This window comes from Anser anser (assembly GCF_964211835.1).
Source record: "Anser anser genome assembly, chromosome: 14".
Taxonomy (NCBI): Eukaryota; Metazoa; Chordata; class Aves; order Anseriformes; family Anatidae; genus Anser; species Anser anser.
In genome coordinates this window covers 4,648,778-4,671,739 of record NC_139735.1, presented here as the reverse complement: position 1 = coordinate 4,671,739, position 22,962 = coordinate 4,648,778, and the positions used below count along the sequence as shown (strand labels likewise).

Here is a 22,962-nt window from a genome sequence, read left to right as displayed (position 1 = left end):
GGAATTTAAACTATTATTCACCTCCCGATGGTGTAATTATCAGATGAACTCTTGACACCAGCTTAAAGGCAGGGGTGGTGGGAAGGAACTGGCTATTCCAGCCATCCTAAACCCCTCTCAAAATGGACAAGCAGCTGGCGCAAAGGTCGCAAATGCTGGGGGCCCTTCTTCCTGAAGGGCTTTGTCAGGAGCTTTTGAAGTGACATTTCAACTGACACCACGTCAGGCTCTGAGACAGATGAGGAACAATTTTAATTTTTTTTTTTTCCAGAGGGGGTTTCTGAACAGGGTAACAAGTGGTCTTAGCGTGAAAACAAATGGACCTGTCCTGTGGAGAAGCTGAGTGGCTTCACTGCCGAGTTGGTGCCTAGGCTAGGTTTGATGGTAAGAATTAAATTAATTCTTATGGCCAACATTTAGATTTGGTGTTCAGGCAGAAACTTCCAGAAAGTTGAGCCCATCTTCCCATTTGTGCTTGCCATAGCTGATTTCAAGCTGATGTTGAAGCGACAAGGGAAGTGGGGACAGGGAGGGAGCTTGGTGGTGCTGGGACTTTTGGGGGAGAGGGGAGCGCCAGGCAGGCTGGCAGGTGCCAGCTGGTCTTCCCCAAGAAGTGAGTGACTTCGGGCAGTCAGAGGCCTGAAACTGCTTGGTAGCTGCCGGGAGAGGGGACGCGGAGCAGGCAGGCCTGCGAGGACAGGCTTCTGTGTCTGCACCTGGTGCGTGTTCGGCGGTGCCCCTTGCACAGCTGGGGCTCTTCCTCCAGGAGGTCCTCAGCGAAGTGCAGTGGACAAGATCGCAGGTTAAAAGTAAACGCCGACAGACTCAGGGAGGTTTAAGTCACCCAGAGGGGTCACGGCCAGAAGGTGTCACAGCCTGCCCGTGGTCCAAAGGCAGCGGAGAGGCTTTGAGGCTCCCCAAACGAGGCTCCCCAAGCCCTCCTCCCTCCCTTCTCACTGCTGAGGTCTCCAAGTGGGTGGTAACCACTGGCAGGCTCGGCCACGTTTGGCTGGTGAAACTTGGTCAAACCAGTCTGAGACTGAACTCACCGGGAGGCTCAGCCAAGTCTGTCTGATTAAACCCAGCCAAACCCGTCTGAGACCAGCAACTGTTGGGCTGCCTCCATCCCTGTTGGGGTACTGCCCCAAATCCACGCTGGGGTTGGTACGGCTCCTCTGTCTTCGGAGGAGTGATGCGGGTTTGCATCAGGACAGCGGGATACGTTTCTCCTTTCTTCTGCTGTTACCCATCATCCTACAGAAGGTGTGATGCTCTCGATAAGCCAGCCTGGATGTTTATCGCAAGCATATTGGTGTAAATTCAGATTATCTCCAGTGATGTCACTGTTAGGCAAATGCCCTTCTAAATTATGCTGGCACGTGTTTGAAGACTTCAAGGGGATTGAGCAAGCGTGGTGGAAAAAAGATTGCAAATGAGCATGAGTAATTTGGAAATGTCTTTACGTAACAAAAGTGGCATTGCTGGCAGATGTCTTCAATCATCTTTTGGTATTAACTTCTGTGAGCAATTTAGCAGAGGTGCTGCTCGTTCTCCACGCACTGAGTCCCAGGAGCAGTGTTGTAGTCTGACTGGTCTCAAATTAAAGTTCGCTCAGTGTTGCAATGGAGAAGTTATTATACGATGCCTTAAGGCATCCACGTGTTGGATGATCTTATAGCTATGCCTTCTAGCACCACTCCCTCGGGTTTAACTTCAGATGTTTTGACATATCTGATATATTTTCCACTGTAACTTAAAGCTGTGCCAGTCTGAGCTATACAGACCTATGTATAGGTAACTCGAGGAGTGGGGCACGTTGTGGAAGTTTGCCAGCCCTAGGTAGGACACTTTGGTATCTACAGAGACCATGTGCACACAAGCTGGGTCCTACCAAACCTCTGCGGACTGTGTTGTGATACAGCTCCACAAAATGTGCCCGAATTTCTTGAGAGCTTCCCCGTGGGTGTGGGTCCAGGTTTCATCCTGCCAAAGCCAAGGCATTTCAGAGAGGAACGTTTCATCCTGGCCTTCCCCTCAGCAAGCGACTTGCTGGAGCACGAAGGATCGCGCCCATCACGCCCTCGTCCCACGTCCCCTCACGGCACTGCTCTTACAACGGCTTGTCCCCTGGGTGCCCGGGAGGCAGTTTGAGGCAGGGAAATGGCTCCGAGCAGGACCTGTGGTGTGCCTCGGCCAGAGACGGCCACAACAAGTGCAGCGGGCGGATCGCGTGCGCCTGGCTCTCGCTGCCTGCTCTGTTTTTAGCTCTCGCAGGAGCTCCCTGTGCGTGCTCGGCGTGCCTCCCCGACAGCTGCCGCTCCCCGCATGGCCCCCGGACACCCTGCTCGTGTGCCGCTGGCCTCAGCAGCTCCATTTAAAAGCAGCATTGCCCGTGCTGTGTCAGAGGTGTGCTACCTGCCTGCTCTGCACGGTGCAGCACCGGTCTCGGCGTGCGCTGGCTGGTACCTGCAGGAAGGGGCACGGCGTCTGCGTGAAACCCGTCTTCTGGCTGGGCAGTGGGTTAAGCGCTTGTGGCAGAGCACAATTGTCAGGGTAAATAGCTCTTGGGAAGGACGGCGTGAATGAGTCTTATGTGAGTTGGGCCCCAGCAAAACGATATCCTCGCTCGTCAGACTCAAACTGGTGCCTCTGTGTAAGGGCTGGGCTCAGACTGGGCGTCTCAAAAACCAGCGGGGTGAGCGCCTGTGTCTGCAGCCCTGCAGGCCCCTGGCTGCTCGTCCCAAGGTAACAGCCTTTTGTCCTCACCCCTGGCAGGGGGAGCCAGCCCCCCCAGTCCCCTAAAAGTAAGCGTGTCTGTCTGTTTTTATCCTGCCCTTTGCTTCCGGGCGGGCATTGTGTCTAACTTCAGGTGGCATTAAGGGCTGTGTCAGCAAGGATTCACTTGTGGTATTTCCCACGTAAATAAATCTTGTCTAAAACTCTCATCCCTAAACAGCCACAGGAGACCGCGAGGCATCTGAAGGATTTTCATTTATGCCAGATTTCAATTTATCATGTTATTTTCTTTTGTTACGTGGTCATTTGATTTGCCGGTGCTCACCTGCCAGCCCCGAGCAAACGGCAGGTGGCACCAGCGCCCTGCTTCAGCTGAGCAGCTGAACACTACTGAGCATTTAAACTGTCAAAATAAGGCCACAGCAGAGACATTTAAATTTGTTATTTTTGCTGTTTCCAAGTGCCTGGTATCTCCCTGTAGTTCACAAATCCGTGCTTGCACATCCTAGCTGGGTTGCTGATGTGCGGTGCCTCCAGTGTCACAGTGCGCGTGGAAAGCAGGGATGCGTTGGACCTGCTGAATGTGTTTAATCCCAAATACCTTGCCAAACCTCGTAGCTTTTAGCTTGGCAAAACTTAGCAGGACGAGTGTCCAAGTGAGTCCTGTAAGACCGGGCTCATTTCGGGACGCTTTACGTTGCTGGAGTAAGTATGTGCTGCTTGGGGCTGCGCGGAGGGAGAGCGGAGCAGCCCTCGGGGTTCTCGGGAGCGCGTCGCTGCTCTGGGAGCCTGGAAAGCAGCCGAGGAGTTTCAGTGCTTCACTGCGTGGGTGCCGCTAGCAAATACCGCAGTTATTTTGGGAGGATGTATTTTCTGTCAGACGTGTCTTTGATAAGAAACTGTTCAGACGGGATTTGATATAATGTTATGTTTTGCTGCCCGTACTAATACGCGTAATATTAATAGTATCACAATGTGATAGGACCTTGGCATCGAGATTGTCATTTAATTCTGCTGAAGATGATGGAAAGATCTTTCGGTGATTTAAACATGCGTTGCATTCAGCTCCAGCATCTTCAGATAGGGTAGACTAATAATAATGTATGCATGAGAAGTAAGAATACAAGTTCTGGTGTATTAATTTATGAGTATGTAAGTAAAGGGTTACGGAGGTTTGCAGCACAGAGTAGCCATGTGAAGTAACTCTGTTTGGCCACACAGGAATTGGGTTCTGCAGCACTGCTGTAAATAACTGTATCCAGCGGTTCTGAGCAGAATGGTCCTCAGCTCCTATGTGAAGGCAGGGAGCCGCGTTTTCTCATGGGTTACTGCACAACCGGTCAGCTTCCTCCTGTGCTGAGACCAGCTGGGGCTGGGGACCGACTCCAAAAGCTGTAGTTTGCGCTCAGCAAGGCGCTGCCTGTGGCTGTGTGCTGAAAGCAGCCCCCTTCCATCTGCCCAGTGTCCCGTTGCTGCCTCGCCAGCCTGGCTCACCTGCATCGTCCTGTGTGCGGAGGAGGAGGAGAGGGAGAGGTTTGGCATAAGGGCTGTCACCCCGTCCCCCTGCTCCTTTCCTCATCCCTAGCATATGCTCGTGTGTGGCATGGCACGGCTGGTGTCTTCTGGGCTAGCTTTGTGCTGGGTGCTGCAGCACGATGTAGGCATACACGAGCCCAGCTGGGACGAGCAGCATTGCTTTTTCTGCAGGCTCAGCTGGGGGACACCTGACAGGTAGGATGTTACTGGTTTTGGCACCCATCCTGACCAGCTAAAGCTTATGTGTGCTCACACGCTGCTTGCTCCATGGTGGATGTGCTGAGGCATTTGCAAAAGGTGTAACTTGTGAATTTTTACTCCTTTTACACCAGTTGCTTTTCTAAGGCTGTTTTCCAGGTGCAGCTGCATACCTGCTCGGGTAAGAGTTTGAATGTGCTGATTACTTCAGCATCCTTCATGTCGCTGAGTACTTACAGAGCTCTTGGATGGCTGTGGTGAGCAGGGCAAGTGCTTTAGCGTAACGTGCAGATACGTAGCCTGGTGTGGGTAGTGGTTTCCTCTGAATCCTTTATTGAGGAAGGGTTCATGAAGCAACAGTGCTGCTTGTATGAAACCCTGTTTCGACAGCTAATGAAAGCTTGAATCCTTACAATGCTGGCACGTGCCATTTCTATTAAAATTATGGCCAGCAGCTCTGCAGTTTTGGGAGCCAACTTTCACTGAAAGCACGATTTCTCTAGCACTTGCAAAGATGGCTCGTCATAATTTCCTAAGGCAGCGCTGACAATTTAGTGTATTTGCTTCCCAGAATGTGCTGCGTGAGCCTGAGCTGACATGTGCGAGAGCAGGTGGCCACTGTCAGCGCTGGGGAAGCACGGGGAGGAAACCTGCTGCTGCTGCTGCTTTCCAGCTCCTTGGGCATCGTGTGTGCATTGCACGCCATCACTTGGTGTCCCCAGCTGCTGCTGAGAGCGTCGGTCTGCCTCGCGCTAGGAAGTCCTCAGCTCTTCACCTATTAAGCATCAGTGCTGGCATTGCTTTGTTGCAGAGCTTGGACATGAAATCAATCATTCAGGAGGTACAGCAAGGAAGGGAGTTGAAAACAAGTCAGGAGATGGAAGGAGGGGATAGAAGAAATCACATTCATTAACCGGGGTGATGTCGAACTGCTCTTTTTCACCCGTTTCCTGGTTACAGGAGAGGGCAGACGTTCCGAGCATTGCTCTTACTTGCCGTTTGACAGGCTTATCTGTGTGTACATGTACTTGTGCAAGCTTATGAACAGTCAGGAAAAGCTTTTAAGTTGTGGGTCAAACCTGCCCAAGTTAGCAGTGAGCAAAGCTGCTGGGGCATGCAGCCCAACGCGTGGCTGGTTGTTCCCTCTTCCTGAGCACTGCTGTGCAAGTAACAGACACCGTCCACATTTCTGCTTGGCGTCTTTCCCTGTATTTGTCCTTCTGATCTTGTGTTTGTGACCTTCCCTACTGCTTTGCTCCTGAGCCGTGGAAGTGGATGAGGTGTGGGGCCCGTGGGCTGCTGCCAGGAGGAGGCAGGGCTTGCTCCATCCATCCCTGCCGCGGCTGGGCACCGCTGCTCCGAGCACGTGGGGAAGGAGAGCGGCTGCAGCAGCGCACCAGAAAGGAGATTGATCTTCTGGGAGGTTTGAATACCCAAGTCCATTAGAGTTTCCTGGGAAATATCAGCTCAGATTCATGCTGGCGTACCTTGGAAATCTTCTAAAATTAAGTACCAAAAATCAATGCGTTGCAAGACTCCCAGCATGTAATTCTGAACCCATTAGGAGATTTGTGCTAATTTTGAAAATAATCTTTCTATTTTAACTGTTACTTTGAACGTATTTTGAAAGTATTTTGAACTTGTATATCTGGCAGAAAGGGAACAATTAAAGGAAAGATTACATTGTGTTACTTTAATTGTGATGGATTGAATCATTTGCTGAAGGAAAATATCTACAAAGCGTATCTAAGTGCAGAAGCGAAAATGAAAATTGGTCTCAGCTGTTCCACTCCCCATGACAAATGTGTATTTAGGTAATCCATTCCTTCTCGTATCTTGATAGCACTGCGCACACAGTGCATGAATTAATTCTACTGAGAACTGCGGTGAGATTATCTCTGAGCCCATGTAAGCACGAGGAATCCACCTTTACTCTCAGGTCCCCTGTATGTTCAGTGTGGCTGTTGCTGGTGCTTGCTTCCACCAGCAGTGCCGAGGGCCAGACAGTGGAGGTTGAGGCACGTAGGGTTTTGTGGCAGCCCTCGATTAGCCGGTAGTTTTCTCTTTGAAAGAGCACTCCTTAGAAAGCAGCTGTGGGTGGCTTTCCAGCTGCTCCACATCGGGACAAAACTTCTCTTGGGAGTGAAATTTTGGTCTAAGAGCTTCCTGTGCTGGCAGTTTGGGGAAGAAAAACAAACCTGCCATTGAGAGTGGAAAGAATTCCCTGACTGCTATGAGAGAGCCTCACCCTGGAGGGCAGGGGAAGGAGATCTTGAGCCCATATGGTCTTATTCTACCCTGGTCCCACTGGTGTGCTTTAATCACCGCGCAGGTCTGGATGAAAAGCAGTGCACCAAAAAGGCTGGGTTTGGAGATCGTGCGGTATCTTGACGGCGAGTAGTTTCTATCTACCTGTATGATGTACAGATGGTGCTTTAATTCATGCTGTCCTCTCACCAACAGTTAACTGTAATTGTTAATGGCAGGTTCAGTAACAGCGTCCTGCACAACTGCACTAATTGCAAATCCTGGATCTCACTGGAAGCAAAGTCCCCCTGCTCGCAGGAGGGCTGCGAAGCTGCCGTTGCCGGTGTAAGTGAATGCCCCGTGGTGCTGCGTAATGAGAGCACGGTGGGTGAAAGGAGCGCTGCAGCAACTCGCGTGGCAGCGGTGCCCTGAATTCAGAGCTCTGTTCCCTCCCAGGGACACTGCTGCTGCATCTTGGAAGCTGTAAGAGGTCAAAGGAATAGAGTCCAACACCTGCCATAAACCCTGTGTCGGAATTATCTGGCTAGGGTTGCTTTGGTGAGAATGAAGCAAGAGCATCATCTCTCCTTCCTGCCCCTCCAGCTGCTGGGGACTGAGAGATCCACAGTCTCTATGTGCTTCCTCCATTGTGGAAAATGCTTCCTCCACTGTGAGCTAGGGGCAATTTAATTTCATGAAAATCCTCCCTGCAGTATGGCAAGGGTCCAGCTGGCCACGTGCTATTGCCATGCACTGCCAGAAAGTGGTCATGTTGGACTTTCTCATCCGTCTGATGAAATGAATTCCTTTTCTCTGCGGCAGGACGGGGAGTATATGGGTGTATATTGGGTATGGTGAAACAGAGCACGTGGAGGAAAAAGTCTGTCTTCTGGCAGCCGCACGTGTGAAGCCAGGGCGGAGGTGGAGATGTGTTAATTGTTTGTGGGTGCAAACAAAATTGTTCCCCAGCCAGTCCCTTGCTCAGAAAGGTATTAAGTTGCTGCTGAAACTCGTACAACTTTCACCTTCATAAAATCAGGCAATGAATGGTAAACAAATGATGATTTTATAAATGCTGTCCTTTTCTGGATGTCTAAACTGAATCTAGGTTGTGATCTATCGAACAGGTTCTCTCACCTTAATTTTCACGGTTTGGCTTTACTTGCAGCTGTACTGCGTGAGAGCCAAGCACCCGGCGCTCCCATTCCCAGCGGTGCTGCCAGCTGCAGGTGCTCGATACCTCTTGGGAGTGGCGGGTATGGAAAGAAGCACAGCAAACACGTAAGCTGCCTGATGCCACCAAACATAGTGTTAGCTCACTTCAGGGTGTATCATCTGTCTCCAAGCTACTCCAGTCTCTGTTTCAGCCTGTAAGGCACTGGCAGCTGTTCTGCTCTGTCTTTAGAGCTTCTAACGTGAGCACAGGGGCAGGGGTGCTAAGATGCTGCTGAAGACAGTGAATGGCTTGTGCGAAGCTCAATGGCATTTTGTCCAGCAAGGGATGTTTTGTCATGCAAGAATTGTATGTGCAAAGGTACAGCAGCGGCTCTGGCTTCTAATTAAAGCTGCACATGGAACCTGTGGAGCTGCTGGGACTAGGAAAACAAAGCTGCAAAATAGGTTTTTAAATCTGTGTGCTCTGGTGGTAAAACTGTTTGTATCTGAGGCTGTTAACTGTCCTTTTCTGATCCTTTCTTGGTTAATGAAAGTAGCTGTTGGAGGAAAATGCGAAGGTTTTGAGTTGCGGAAAAACGTGTGTTTGCACCGCTAATCACTTGAAAAATCAATCTCCAGAACTTCATTTGTTAGGAGCAGCTGATTAGCTGCTCTCTGTGCTTTCTCCCTTTTAATAAAACCCCTGAGTCGAACGACAGAAGGGCTATAATTAAGGAGCGCTTTTTTTTCCTTTCCCAATGACATTCTGGCAAATGTTAAGCAGCGGGTAGCCTGGCATAAGCAGGACAGAAGAGCCTCTGCACTGCTTGTGCAAGCCTGGGCTTCACCTGGACAGGAGGGAGCTGGGCGCTTTGCTCCTCTCTGCCCCAGCACTGACAAACTGGAGTCTGGTCGCGGCTGTGTGGGCTGCAGCAGCTCTGTCCTTGCTCTGCTGTCCCCAGGGGACCCTCCTTGTTTGCCAGTTAGCAAACTGTACCCTGAAGGTGACAACGGGAGCCACAGGAGAGCCAGACTCCAGGTTTCCCTGTCCATCTCTCTCAGTGTCCTCAAGTGGGATGATGGTAACAGTGACCCAAAGATCTTTTGCTATCTTTCTTCCCAGCAAAAGGTAGCGCAGAGGTCAGTATTTTTGTGCTCGGGAATTTTACCCGGGAGAGTCTTGGCTTGAGTGGGAAAGAATAATTCTAAAGGCTAGGGAAATGGATGCTTTAAAATCATAAAGGTTCATGCTTCTCTTAAATGACTTCCCTGCTCAAAAGTATGTAATATAATTTGACTAGCAAGGTAAAAAGGTTGTTCAGTGAACAAAGTTAAGGGCTTTTTTCTTTTCCTGACTCATGCCTTCTGGTTTCTAAATGACCACAAATCAGCCATCTGGCATTGAAAATGTTTTTAATATGAAAAATTAATCAGATACAATCTAAGCATAATATGACCTTGATTTTTCTCCAATGCAAAAAATAGTTTGCACCCATAAACTGCTGGGAGGAAATATGTCAATAAAGTAATCGCTCCTCTTAACGTTTGTGTTGAATTGGTCCCTTTTTTTTTTTTTCTTTCCAGGAAAGCAAGCAATACTCCTAGCCGAAGGTCTGCTTCGTGCAGGCAGTTCCTGTGTTTTCTAACCCGCCCAGCCCAGCACGTACTTCAGGTATAGCCAATGCAACCTGCTGCCTTGGCCAAACAGTAAAGGCTAATGATGACAGATTGGGAGATAATAGTTTTATGGTGTGGACAAATAATTATTAGGCACTGAAACAATTCCATCAAGCACTGTACTTGTGTCTGAGTTGAAACTTTAACCCTGGTCTCCAGAGATGAAAAAAAGAAAAGACAAAATGTCAATATAATAAAAGGGTGAGACAGGGAAAGAGTCTTGGTTATTTTTCTTCCTTCTTTTCAAAACTGAGCAAAGAAGAAAAAGGATTGCTTCATAAATCCAAGCTCTGCATATTTACACAGAGGCTCCCAGGAGAAAATACACACAGCCACTGCAGATTGACTAGCAGTGGTGAGCGTGGCCGCTCCGGCAGCTCATGCTCGAAGCTCTGCAGGCTTGGATTGTTTGGGGTTTTTGTCTAAATGTGGCTTTATAAACTCCTAGATAACAGGGTGTCTGAAGACTTTAGCTGTATTTTATAGTACTGTCAGTGTAAGGTGTGGTAAATGGGCAAACTGAGAGGTGTGGGTTGCAGTGCTCCTGGTAACAAGACTGCTGGTCCTCCAGGCTGCCCCGAGGACCACAGGCTGCTGCTCTGAGAATCAAAGCAGAGCAAGCAGACCTGGGCAGGTGTCTAGAGCTAAGCTTGTCCTGGCCTTTCATTATTGGTAAAATGAGGCAGTTGTCCTGCAAATGCCCATTCCTTGTGACATCCAAAATTTTTGGAAGTATTCCAATAGCAAAATACTTCCTAGGAAAAGTTGTATGTTGCGTTGATTTCCCTAAGAAGGATCAAGACTTAGTTTTTTAACAATGGTATTGCCGTAACTGCATCTTATGACAATTTTGAGAGTAATGTATTTTTGTTATTTTTCTAGTTTTTTTTTTTTTTTAATTCTCCAGAGGATCTGAAGACGTTTAACTAGACTTGGAAGTAGACTGTGTAATGGAGCGTGAAAAAACATTTTAGTCTGACCATGTGCTCTATAATATCAGATCAATCAGCCATCTGGCTTGGGAAAATGGAATCATCTTGATTACCGAAGTGTGCGGATCCCTCTGGGAGCTGCAGTTAGCTGCTGAGCGTCTCTGAAGAGTGCCCTGCTCTGCTCGCGTGTCCTTCACAGCGGCTTGCTGACAAGTCTTGACACAAGACAGACACAAATCAATAGCGTGTTTTTAAATGTTACTGAGATGGAATTTCAGGGAGCCTTCATGTTAATGTCATTTGGCACTTACATGGAATAAACAGCAGACGAGGAAAAGCAGACTTGAATTTGGCTCCAAGAGAGTGATGTGAATCCAGGCCCAGCACCTATTTAACTCCTCAAGGTTGGTTATGTCCTTGTCGTGATCAGTGTATCACCTGGGGGTATTGCTGCTCCTGGGACTAACTCCTTCTGTATGCTTGACAAATTATAACTTCTGGAGTCCTCAGCATGCCAGAAGCACAGGCTATCACAATCTAAAGTTCTTCGTAATGTAAACCTGAACGCTTGAGCATCTTCTGTGCGAGTTGTTTAATCTGTCCCGACTGTAAACTCCTGCTGAGCTACCTAAATCAGAGACTGGGGGCAGGAACGCAGCACCTTTTTCATTCTGGTTTCAAGTCACTCCTCACTAAGTGTAGCACTTGGTTGTTGTCATATCCTAAAGCTGACACCAGTTTTTCTCTTGTGTGTGTCTCAGGTGTGCTGTGGAAAGCAGATGGCCTGTGCTTGAGCAGTAGAACTGCTGGGCTCCAGAGTTGGATTTGTTGTGCAGGTACAGTTGGTTTACAGCACACGTGGTCAGCCTCACCCTTCCCGGAAGAGATCTGAGCATCACCACTGGGAAGTGCAGACAGATGGACAAAATCTCCAATTCTACCCAGACAAAAGTCCTGGAAAGGCAAAGGATGAGTCTGGTGAAACCTTGGGTATTTGGTAGCCCAAGACTTGGGGATTAGGGTGGTAAAATCCTTTGGGTTTCTTAATGGTGCCAAAGTCTGGCCTTTGATTTCCATTGCTTTGTAGCTGTTATTTTTTTTTTTAATTAAAAATTACCTAAGTGAATGGAAACAACTTATTTGACCTAGAGACTCCAGCTGTTGAAAGTCCCTTAATGTTGCCCTCCCCGCTTCCCCCAAATCTTAATTTGCATTGTCCTGATTTGGTAAACGTGAATTGTGGTTGTTAAGTCCTGGTTCTGGGCAGTTGCATCATGTAGGTGTTCTTGCCAAATATTGTGAGAAGCTTCATCTTTGCTCTTTACCAGCCAGGGAGTGGTGGAGAGGAGGAGGCAGCAGAGGGAAACTGAGAATCCAGGCAGAGCAAGAGGAGCTCTGGAAGGCTGTCTGCCCTGGTGGAGCTAGAAATGGCCATGAGGTGATGGGTTTTAAGGTGAAGAGCTTTAAAACAGGAGTGATCCATTTCCTATGTGTATTTCAGGAATTCAGCCTGGGTTAAAACCTTTTTCTATCCCTAACAGCCCCAGATAATGACCTGTTTCCTACCTTTGATCCTACAAGCCAAGTGGTTCATTTATGGTGTGCTCAGTGCGCTGCTGAGTGCTACCTAGGGCAGATTTCTGTCTTCCCTATGGCTGAGGGGGTCTAAGGTGGTTTGTTGCTATATGAAGGAAATAACCTCTGCATCTGTCATCCCACCTGTGAATACTTGGCCTTTTAAGGCTTTTATACTGGGACTGAAAGTGTTTGTTTTTGCAGGAGGATGGCTGCTGAGATGTTAAAACTAGTCGGTATGTTAATCTAAGTGCTGAACAGTAAAAAGGATATTTTTATACATCCCTAATCACCTGCTTTGAAATGAGTGTTCTGTCCACCAAAAATCCTCAGAAGTCTAACTATAAATTCAGGAATTTATGTAGAAATTAATGTGTTTAGGTAGGCTGTTGTTTTATTTTTAGTGCCACCTAAAGCTGACACTGGTATGTGGGTTACTTTGGATGTGGGGGACTCACGAGCACTGGGTTTTCCACCAGCTTTGCCAGTTGGGAGCTGTTTCCAGCTCCCTGTGCGTGGGGCAGCCAGTCCTCAGGACGTGCATTTGGGCTCTGAAGGGCACGCTGTGCTGCTGGTGAGGGTCAGGCAGAGGATGTCATGCAACTAACAAGGAGAAAAAAGTAGACGAGCAAATAAATCCTGCAGCTCTGGTGTAACTTATGGAGGAAATGTGGAGACTGCCATAAATATCAGCTTGGGTCTGCAGGGAGGGCAGGTGGGGTTGTGTTCAGGGGCCACGTTCCCTGAGCTGCTTTTCCATGTGAGGTTCACTCTAAGCCATCTGTGATTCAGAACAACCCAGGCACGTCAGCCCCGGTTTCTGATAAGCAGGTACTGCCTGTCCTGGGGCGCAGCCTGCAGGAGCGATGGTGTCCGGACGAATTACCAGGAAGGGGCTCCGATGCGTCCTTGACATTTCCGTGCCCAAGGTCAGCCTGCTCGCCCGGATGGGAGGTGTGGGGGAAACCTCTCCCGCTGTCCTTATGGCGGCTGTTTGCTCGGGTGCTGTCACGCCCGTGCTGCTGGCCGGGTGATGCTGCTGCTGCTTCCAGGACCCGTCTCTGCCTGGCCAGCCCTCGCACCGGGACACACGCCCTCTGCCCAGCACCGCTGCGAGGATGCTCCTGCCTCTCTGCAGCCCTGCTCTTCTCCAGCCCCTCTCCAGCTGCCTTTTTGCACCAGCCCCACCTGCCTTTTCTCCACCCCAGTTCATGCTGAAGAATTTTCTGAGAAAACCAAAAACCCCTCTGGGGAGCCCATTCTGGCTACCTGGCCGAAGGTACATGGTAGAGAGACAGGAAAAAAGACCAGAAGACCTTCCTTAGATGATGAGAATCCAGAGGTTCTGCGATTTACTGGCATCTACGTTTTGTATTAAATACGTATGGAGGATGGCTGTCAAATCTGATCTTAAGGAATGCGTGTCAACCTTTTATGCTGACTTTATTTGTTTTACCTTTAAAGCAATCGAGCTGCTCCCTGAGGCAGGTATTGCTGTGTGCCACCTTTAGCACAATCAGATTAGCATTGTGTTTGCTCTAAAAGCCGAAGCCTCGGTGCAGCGCCCAAGCGAGCGCTCAGCGTTGAAATGAGATTGTCTGCGCAGAGCTCACCGCCTGACCCCCGTTCCCTCGCCCGGCCTTTGAGAGGAGTGTGCTCCCCATATGGTGCTCCTGCTATGCCTGCACTATTTCTAGCTTCAAACGTTGCAATTGGAATGGACAGATATAAAAACAAGCCTTTGATCCTGCCAAGGTGTCTGCTGACCACACCACAGATCTTTTTTGCTGGTAGTCCAACCAGCGCTGTGCCATGCACCCTTCAGATTATCCCAGCCAATAATAATAATATTATTATTACGCAGGTTCATGCACCGTGTTCTTCCTTACCCTATTCCAAAGACCTACTTTTACCTGTGCTGCTTTCTCTGCTGCTCTTCTTGCAAACCCGTGTGCCTGGATTTGTATGTGCTTTGAATCTGATGTTGCTTCTCCAGCTGGAAAGAAAGCAAACCCGTACTCTAGGCAATGAAATGAGTCTTCCACTTCTTGAAGTGCCAGCTAAAGCCTGGGCATGGAAGCTTGAGGTTTTTGATCTTCTTCCATGTCGCTGTTGAGTTTGGCTTGTTCCAGCCCTGCTACCAGGCTGCTCTCCGTTCTTATGCTTTTGGCATTTTAGCCAGTTCGATCCAAGTGCCTTCTAAAACTTAGGTTTTGGCACCAATTGCAGAATCCAGGTGCAGGAATTTTCTCCCATAGCTTAGCAGTAGTAGTTGATGTTTTTCCCAGACTCCCCACTAACTAAGGGCAGATCAAAAATGTGATAAAATTAGCTAAATGGATGGAGAACGTTTATTTTCCTTTGGATGTTATGGAAAGGAATTGCAGCTCTTTAGCCTTTTTTTCTGTTGAGTTTTAATTAGGTAAACTTTTAATTATGCTTCAGAAAAAGAATAATCATACTCTTACTGAGCTTGGGGAGTTAGATTAGATAATCTCAAGAGGTCCCTTCCCATCCTCAGCGATTCTGTGATCCTGCATGTTTTGAAAGCCTTCTTACACTAGCAGTTGATTTTTTTCATCTTTTCCAAGAACGCAAGTAGCTATTATTTCTTAGCAATAGAGGTACTGTGACTCTTGATTATATTAATTTGATGGTTCATAATTTTTTGTTGTTCATAATCTTGTTGCTATTTTCAAATGCTTTTTGTACAGCTGCTACAGATTCCCTCCATGCAGAAACATACTGATTTTTTTTTTTTTTAACACTTACCCCACTAAGCCTTTTCCCAAAACTTGAGCACCCCTGGAATCTTAGCACGTTGTAAATTGTCATTTCGGAATGAGGCAAGGACCCAAATCCTCATGAGAAAAAGCTAATCAGCTCTGTAAATTTTACAGTCAGATTAGTCAGCAAAGTAAATCATACTAACAAAAAATAAATAAAAAGACTTTTCACTTTGAAATATTTGATTTGTTCTGTATGTCAGTGAAAAAAAGATTTGAAGTTTAACGGGATGCTCAGGCTTACACGATTCTTGGTGTTTTCTTGTATAATGCCCTCAGTATCTCCATGCTTCGTCTGTTTGCGTGGTGGGGATGGGAAAGAAAGAATCTTTTTGTTATCGTTCATCAAAGGCTTCCAGTGCTGCTTCTTTTTTCCTTAATTTAGTGTCAGAGCCTGGGTTTCCTGGAACATCAAGCAGTAATTATCTCCCTATGTTTGATGACCTTTCAGTCAACTCAGATTTTGCTTTTGGATTCAATACTAATTCTGTAGCCAACTTTTTAGGGGTCCGACTTAGTCTTTAATTAGAAGCCAGCAGCCTTGCGTCCCTACTCAGCACAAGACATCAGATATTTCAACTGCAGTACAGACAGACAATCGGATGTAATGTGCCCGTGGTTTTGTGTGCACACCTAAATGCAGGCCAAGTTTTAGGTGGTTTTACCTAATAAAGAGTCCTTGAAAATATAGTTATAACTTGGTGTGCTTCATTTTGGGGGCTTTCTGCCTGACAAGGGTGGTTGGCAGGAGCTTCTGAACTGCTCAAAGGTTATGGATGCCTCTGGAGAATGCCGTCTTAGAATAACGTTTACGGTCACTAACCCAGATTTCGGCATTCAGAGCTGCTGGAGTGTGACATATTCCACGATTCCTCCCAGCCCGGCCGGTGAAAGCACTTCTCTGCTCCGGAGCGAGCCCCGCGACCCGGCGCTTCCCTCGAACAAAGAGCTGGAGACAGACGGCGCCTGCAGGACTCATCCTAATGGGAGCCAATTTCGGGAGAAAGCCTAGGCTGTGATTTCGAGATCTTTGGTGTTAGTTTAAATGAGCTCTGTGAGTCCCAAGGAGGAGGTATGTAAGCCTGCTTCCCAAGCAGCATGGCACGTTGGGTGGGAGTGACAACTTGACCTGCTCGCACTGTCAGAAAGATCTCTGAATAATAAGCTGGAAGTAATAAGACACTTCAAGCCATCTGAAATGCAAAAATGTAAATGTGTACTGGATGGGATATCAGGCCTGCTGACAGCCTTGCCAGGTTGACTCATAGGAGCTATTCTGCACAGAGTGAGGTATCAGGCCTGGGTACCTTCAAAGGGACTGTTGGACTAATTATCCTCCCAAAGGTTTGTCCCGTGGGTGTGCTGAGGTCCCTCTGACCTTCATGTTGAAATTCCTCAAAATAAACTTGGGGACCCCCAGTGCAAATGTCAAGTACACGTCCTGCCGTAATGCCTGTGCTCAGGGGTATTCTCTGGGGAGCCCGCGGCCTCGGGCTCTTTGCTGGGAGAGCCAAGTTGTGCATGAGGAGGCCTGGGGTCCCCTGCTGACATCTCAGATTCCTGGTGGCCTTGAGCTCCTGCAAGGAGAGCCCCTATTCCATACCTCTCCAGGCACAACTCCAGTGTACTTGTGGATTTCCCCCCTCGTATGAGTTAAATATGAAATAGTCCCTTGCTTTTTTATCTTTATAAAAATGTTCTATGAAGATAATGATGCCCAAACAGCATTTTTGCACTGAAAGCCCAGATAGTTGCCACAGTGTATTGAATTAAATGTGTGTGTTTATTTCCATGCTGTTACTCTTGAGACTTGTAACCTGTATCTTTGTTTTCTTGCAGACTGTTTCTGGTCTGAGCTCCTGTATGTATTTGGTTTAGCCCTGTTCTACCCTGTTATTCCCACAAGACCCTTCTCAAAATCTGGGCAGATTAGCATTCGTTTCTGCAGCCGAAGAGAGCTCCTTTCATAGTGGAATCCATCGGAGAGGCAGCAGGAAGAGGTAAGGCTTGCAAGGTGGTTGGTTCCTGCAGAGTTGCTTGAAAGGGGAGGGGGTGGCAGCTAAATCATTTTAAGGAGGATTTTAGAAGAATGGGGCAGACTGTTACGGTTGGCTTTGCAGAGACCAAAGAGAGTAGGAGGACTGTTCTGGGATTTCCTTTCTTGTTTTGATTCATACCAAAATTCTTGAATTTTATTTTTGCCTAGATTCACTTCTCATGAGTAAGAAAGCAGCGGTTGCGTTTATAAAAACAAACAACTCCCCTCCAGCACAACAGTCTCATGTGGATTAAGTGGCCTCCGTTGGCCAACTACTTGAGAAAACATAGCAATACGATCACACACAGTCATGGTTTTTACTAGTTTTTACTAGTGGTAGTGATGGTAAGTCTTGAGATGGCTTCCAGGCAGAATTTAAAGCGTGGGACCATCTGATACACCTATACCACCCAAATGATTTTAGCCCCCAGGTAGTCTTTTGTTGCCTGTTAATGGATAGGTCTGTTAGCCTGTATTGGTGACTAGGGAGAGCGATCTGAACGTCCTGGGGCAACCTGAGTAGCTGCGGCCTGGGCGTCTGCGGCAGTGGGAGGCAGTGCAGCAGGCAGGAGTGTGCTGTGTGCCTGGGAAGTCTGTGCCCCTCCAAGACCCCTCCGGCACCTGTTTCCTTTGTGGAGATAAACACTGCAGATGTTTCCAGTCTGAAACGAGCTGGCAGTCTTGTGTAAGCAATTCTATATAGTGGGACCCCAAACTTTGAGAATTTTTTCCTGTAGCAGCTGTTCTTGGTTGGAAGAACTAATTCAAATTCCCAGTAGCTGCTATAGCCTGAGCATCTACATGAAGCAGCAAGTTTTCCTCACTAGGTATGAGGGTGAAATGAATTCTGCATAGGGAATAGCTCCACACAGGTGCCACTTCCATCACATTATGTAAATAGCCTGTGACTAATAGAGAAGCCTATAAAATGAAATAAAAGACATCAGTCAGTGCATTTGCATGAAAACCAAGCTATATGCCAAAGGAACCTTGTTTAAAATCGAGCAACAGTAGACAAGATAATTCTAAGGTTGTCACTGTGGAGCATTTTTAAGTGTGTTATTAGCATAGAATTGAAAGGACAGTGTCGTTTGACATCTGTGGAGTCTGAGGTTCCTCTGAGTACATCTGCAGTCCATCTGACCTTTTGTTGGGAGGTTACTCAGAGCTTTGTTATAGATTAGCTCTACTGTGAGAATACTATGCAAAATAATGCTTTAAAATATTTCCTTGGCAGCAGGCTCATGCCTGAGCTTGCCCTTCCCCTTTGGGGGATGTGCTGTATTTGGTTTAGTGTCTCTCTGATGCGGTTGTTTTCTATATTCTATGAAACATTTTGGTACCGAGTCTAATAAATACTTCACACAAAATGGAAGTCATATTGAGTTCTGCTGACAAGCGCAACTATTTCTGCTTGTCCATCTTTCTCTATCAGAGCTCCTTTGGCACTTCTGAAGCTCCTTGAACTCTTTGTTACCCGATCTTCTCCATACATCCACCAACAGCGTGTCCTGTCTCAATTATGCCATCTCTTTCTTGCTCTGAGGTTAGTTCTGCTTTATTTACATATAATTTTTAAGAATTTGTCAAGAATCTGTCCCAGTAACATGTGCACCCTGGGAGTTTCGATCATAAGTGGAAATAAATAGTGATAATGCAGGGAAATGTGGTGTGAAGATTTTGGCTTAAACAAGAAAAAGCAAAAGACTTTTTCCCATGTGTGGAGATGAATGAATTAAAACACAGTGGTAGAGGCCAGTTCTATAACAAATATGTACTAATTGGGCTGCAATACAGCACTCCGAAAAATTCTCTCAGTATTTGTTCTGCAGATAAAACTTCCTGATCTGCTGGAGAGAAACTTCCACTCTGACAAATTGCAAATGTTATTTAATGTAGCTGTGAAATGTCTAGTAAAACAGTATTCCAAACGCATTGGTCATATTTCAGTACAAATCATAAGGTACCGTAGTAAAAAGTTGTTCTGCCCTTGAGGCATGAATTCTCTTGAAACCTCCCAGGTTTATGACTCTGTCCTTCTTCACCAAAAGGGCTGTCAGCACCATGAGCCCTGAGAATGCTGTTTGCGTGTTCGCATCATTTTTAGCTAAGCGTTTATAGTGCTAAGAATTTAAAGCGCTTTTAAGTCCTTTTCTCGTCTGGAAACAGCAAGTGTACCTCATTTTTCACTGATCTCTGTTTATATAACAAGTGAACATATGAAATGCTAAAGCAGTTTCCAGAACTGTTTGCATAAGAACTGTTCTAGTAATATTATAAGCAATAATATTTACCAGCTGGGCAATGCAGCAGTTTTATACAGGGTAATATTTATTTGTCAGTAGACAGGAGGAATCAATGTATTTAAATAACACATCATTGGCACTGCATTCATACACATACATAATCACAATTGATAATCAACTGAGCTCTCTGTTCTACAGAATCATTTTCATGATAAATGTCATTTTCCAAGTATCTAACTCTAGTTACATGTGCTTACAGTTAAACCAATCAACCATAAAATACAAATACACGTAAGGATATATTCATTTACAAGGATGTTTATAAATATATGGTTATGGTCTACCTGACCAAACCACTTGAACGAAGCTCTGATGCAAGGTTTTTTTTTTTTTTTTTATTACACAACATCACTGCTAAGAATTTATTTGTACATTATGAGAGCATTTGAGAGTTCAGGTACCCCCGTCTAGCTTCCCATATTCATTTCCATGTTTCTGCTCCCCTGAGGAAGCTCTCAGAGCTCCACTAGATTACATCAAGTAACAACATTCTGGTGAGCAAGGTTGTTAAAACTGTATCGACTCTTTATACCAATAACATAAGGGAAAATATTGTTTTCACCATTCCCTAACATGGGGTAACATTTGCCATTTTAATATTGTGACTGGTGCCATTTTAAGTATTTCATATTGCACAGTACATGTGTCACTGTCACACGTCACAATAGTCCATAATGCTTATGTATTAAAAATAATTAACTTTTTGTCCGATCCTATTCCTATTAAAGTCAATTCACTCCTATTGATTTGTCTGGAAATCAGAAATCAGACTGCATATAAAGTGAGTGGATGTAATAAAAGAATGTACAGCATGGAGGGTGACGTCTTGACGCAGTGATGGTACTCGGTTCATTTAGCCATGAATTTTAAAAGTACAGCATTAAGAGAAGAGATACTTGATAACTGAAAGCTCAGAACAGACATGGAGTATCAGCACTTGAGTCAAATGACAGCGTAAGGAAGAAATGACAAGAAATCAAGGCACAAGTGTTATTATTCGCGTTGGATTGTGAAGCAGGCTCGCTGCTCAGAGAGCTTCCACCTGGTGACGAAGAACCCTCTTATGCCGAGAATCAGACTGGAAAAATTGATTGCTTAACTCTGATCAGGATGTCAGGAGTAGACAATTGGTGTCACAAAAAGCGATGGTAACCTTTTTTTTCATTAACCATTTCATGTCACAGAAATGCACTGCCTAAGCACTTACAGAGAGACAGCGAGGGGAGGCCACCCAGCAGCACTCCTGGCCTTGAGGTCACAAGAGGTTCTGCTGGCCTTCTGACCATATAACTTAGAGTAGCGTTTATTCCGTGGCTGTATTTAAACCATTTTTGGGCCTGAAACTAAAAACACCTTTACTGTAAATCTAAGCAGACTTGGGCATGTCGGTGGGATGTCAGCACTGGTATGGGAGCCACTTAGGCCAAGTTCAGGCACGGGAATCTCAGCTGGGCCTCATTCAAACACTAAATCCTGTCTGAGCTGTTTGCCACAAGGAGAGCAGAGTGATCTTAACTTTCGTGTCAAATACTGATGAATTGGAGTATATTGTGAACGTCATGTGCTTGTGAATTGTTTTAATCACGGGTCCTGAAGCTGTAAACAGTGCTCAAGCATGAGAAAGACTGTGGTAAATAGAGACTGGTGTCCCAAATTCAGAGCAAGCTAACTGGTAACCCAGCTTCTAGCAGCTGTGCTGCCGTAATTTGTTGCAGCGCCCTGTTCAGCGAGCGATCTGACTGTATCAGATGGCTTTCTGTAGGGCACTGGAGTCTCCAAGAGAAGTTAAACTCCTGAATCACATTTGCTCTCAGTTAAGCAAGTGGCACGGAGGTAATTACTTCACCCTGGAGTCCCACCCTGTGTAGCAGGGAACAAACTCCATCACGTCCCCGTCACCAGGAGCACGCAGCAGGCGCGCTGTTTGCGCACGGCGTGTCCGCAGCGGTGCTGGCTGCGAGGCACTGCCTGCTGCTTGCTTAAACGCCTGTTGCGCTGGGCAAGCAGATGGTGGGCATCAGCAGTAAAGGGAGCCCAGTGATTTAACTGACTGAGGGCTGGAGTTAATGGAAATAATTAATACTAAGGTACACTTAATAGTCAGATCATTGTTACTAGGTCTGTAGCTGTCTCCTGGTTTTCTTTCTTTAACACATAAAGCAGGTGTTTAAGCTGTGTATTAATGCACTCTACTTCACATGCATTATATTTAATCTGATTAGAAAAAACATGCTATTTTATTCCAAAACTAATTCATACCTGTCACTCAAATACTCGATTACCTTGTCACTAATTCTTTCACTCTGACTCTTGTGAGTACCACTGGCTCAGGACTTCAGTGGGATCAGGCCCTAATAGGTTTCAATGAGGTCTTCTTGCTCAGCAGGAATCAGGAAGCACTCGACAATCCAGCATTTTTGTAAGAGCTTGTGAGGCTCTTCTCACAGTTCCTCTGATGAGTACTATGATGCTGACAGACTGCACTGATGTAGAAACAGAACAAGGGAACTATGACCTGACTGAATCTTTTAAGGACTCTATGAATACCGAAAAGGCTGGTCCCTATCCAAGGGAATTCTGTATCCTTAAGGTAAGATTCGTCGTAGCTGAAACATCAAGGATCTGATTTTAATCTGAACATTAATTCTTTTTGCTTAAGTAAATTTTTCAAGTTAAGGAATAAATTGCAAGGAATTTTACGTACAGATGTTAAAACAAGGCTTTTTGTTTTTAAACTCAGAAGAGAAAAGGGCTTTAGCAATGCAGACAATTACATTTATATCACTTGGACGAGAGAAAGCAAGTTGACTTCTAGGATGTTTGCTTAACTTTTATGACCAAACTGGAAAATGATTTTTAATATGTTTTAGTTGGAGAGAAGTTGTATTCAATGCTACATCTTTGGGCTTCTATGCACTGCATTACAGGAGAAGCTGTTTTCAAACACGGCCTAATAGAAACAACTGCATTTGCCTCAAGTGCGATCTCTTGCTAGTGCAGAGATGTGGAAAAAGATACTTTTGAAATTAAAGCACAAAACTAATTTTCTATTCAAAGAAAAACCCATAATCTGGATAAGTAGAAGAAACAAATGAGTTACTCTGAATTCATAGCATGTCTGTTTCATAATGGAGATTCTAAAAGGTCTGTTTTAAAGGCCGGTGATGATGATAACAGAGAAAGCAATGATCTCTTCTGGTGGTTTGGAGGGGAATACAGTGCTTTTAGGAGAAATGCTAAGTACGTATCTCATCTTGAACAGCAGCTATCTGAGGTGAATTTGCTGAACATCAAATGGGGCCTGTATTAGTGCTCATTTAAAAAAAAAAATCCAACTCTAGCCTTTTCTCGTGTTCAAGTTCAATTTCTAGTCTGAACTGGTATCAAACCCAAGTAAACTGTGTGGTGGTTGGAAGGAAGATATTGGTGGAGGCTTAGGGATCATCATCAGTGGGTCTAAGGTAGTATGTCAGTGACCTGGAAATTGTGGATTAAAAAGTAAGATGTTAATACTGTTGATAATTCCTTATTATTGATCTTTAAGACTCATGGAAGTGCGGGCTTTTTTTTTTCCTTTTTCTTCTTTTTTTTTTTTTTTAAGCATTAATGATATCATAAAGTACCTGCTAACAGTATGCCTTTGGGAGCGTAATCCCAGTTTTGCTGAACTAAATGGCAGAAACCACCTTTAACTTCAGTGGTAACGGGATCAAGACCTGTAGAAAAAGGTCATCTGCAACAAAATACAAAATTTTGGAAACTGCTGCTGGATTATT

General features: G+C 46.1%; 1 protein-coding gene across 2 annotated transcripts in view; it reads left to right on the top strand.

Moving 5' to 3' along the window:
- Window positions 1–20,047, top strand: part of LOC310881270 (uncharacterized protein) — a 39,217-nt gene extending 19,170 nt beyond the window's left edge. Inside the window, exons 7-13 of one of the 2 annotated variants that reach the window (XM_083798383.1) lie at window positions 7,886–7,998; window positions 9,457–9,544; window positions 10,432–10,885; window positions 11,243–11,934; window positions 16,682–16,842; window positions 18,316–18,426; window positions 19,915–20,047. In XM_083798383.1, coding sequence (XP_083654509.1) covers window positions 7,886–7,998; window positions 9,457–9,477 — 134 coding nt within the window. In that variant the 3' untranslated portion in view covers window positions 9,478–9,544; window positions 10,432–10,885; window positions 11,243–11,934; ... (1 more) ...; window positions 18,316–18,426; window positions 19,915–20,047. Of the gene's footprint in view, window positions 1–7,885; window positions 7,999–9,456; window positions 9,545–10,431; window positions 10,886–11,242; window positions 15,022–16,681; window positions 16,843–18,315; window positions 18,427–19,914 lie in introns of those variants that run through there. The other variant, XR_014572286.1, reaches the window with a different exon arrangement.
- Window positions 20,048–22,962: the final 2,915 nt, after the last annotated feature.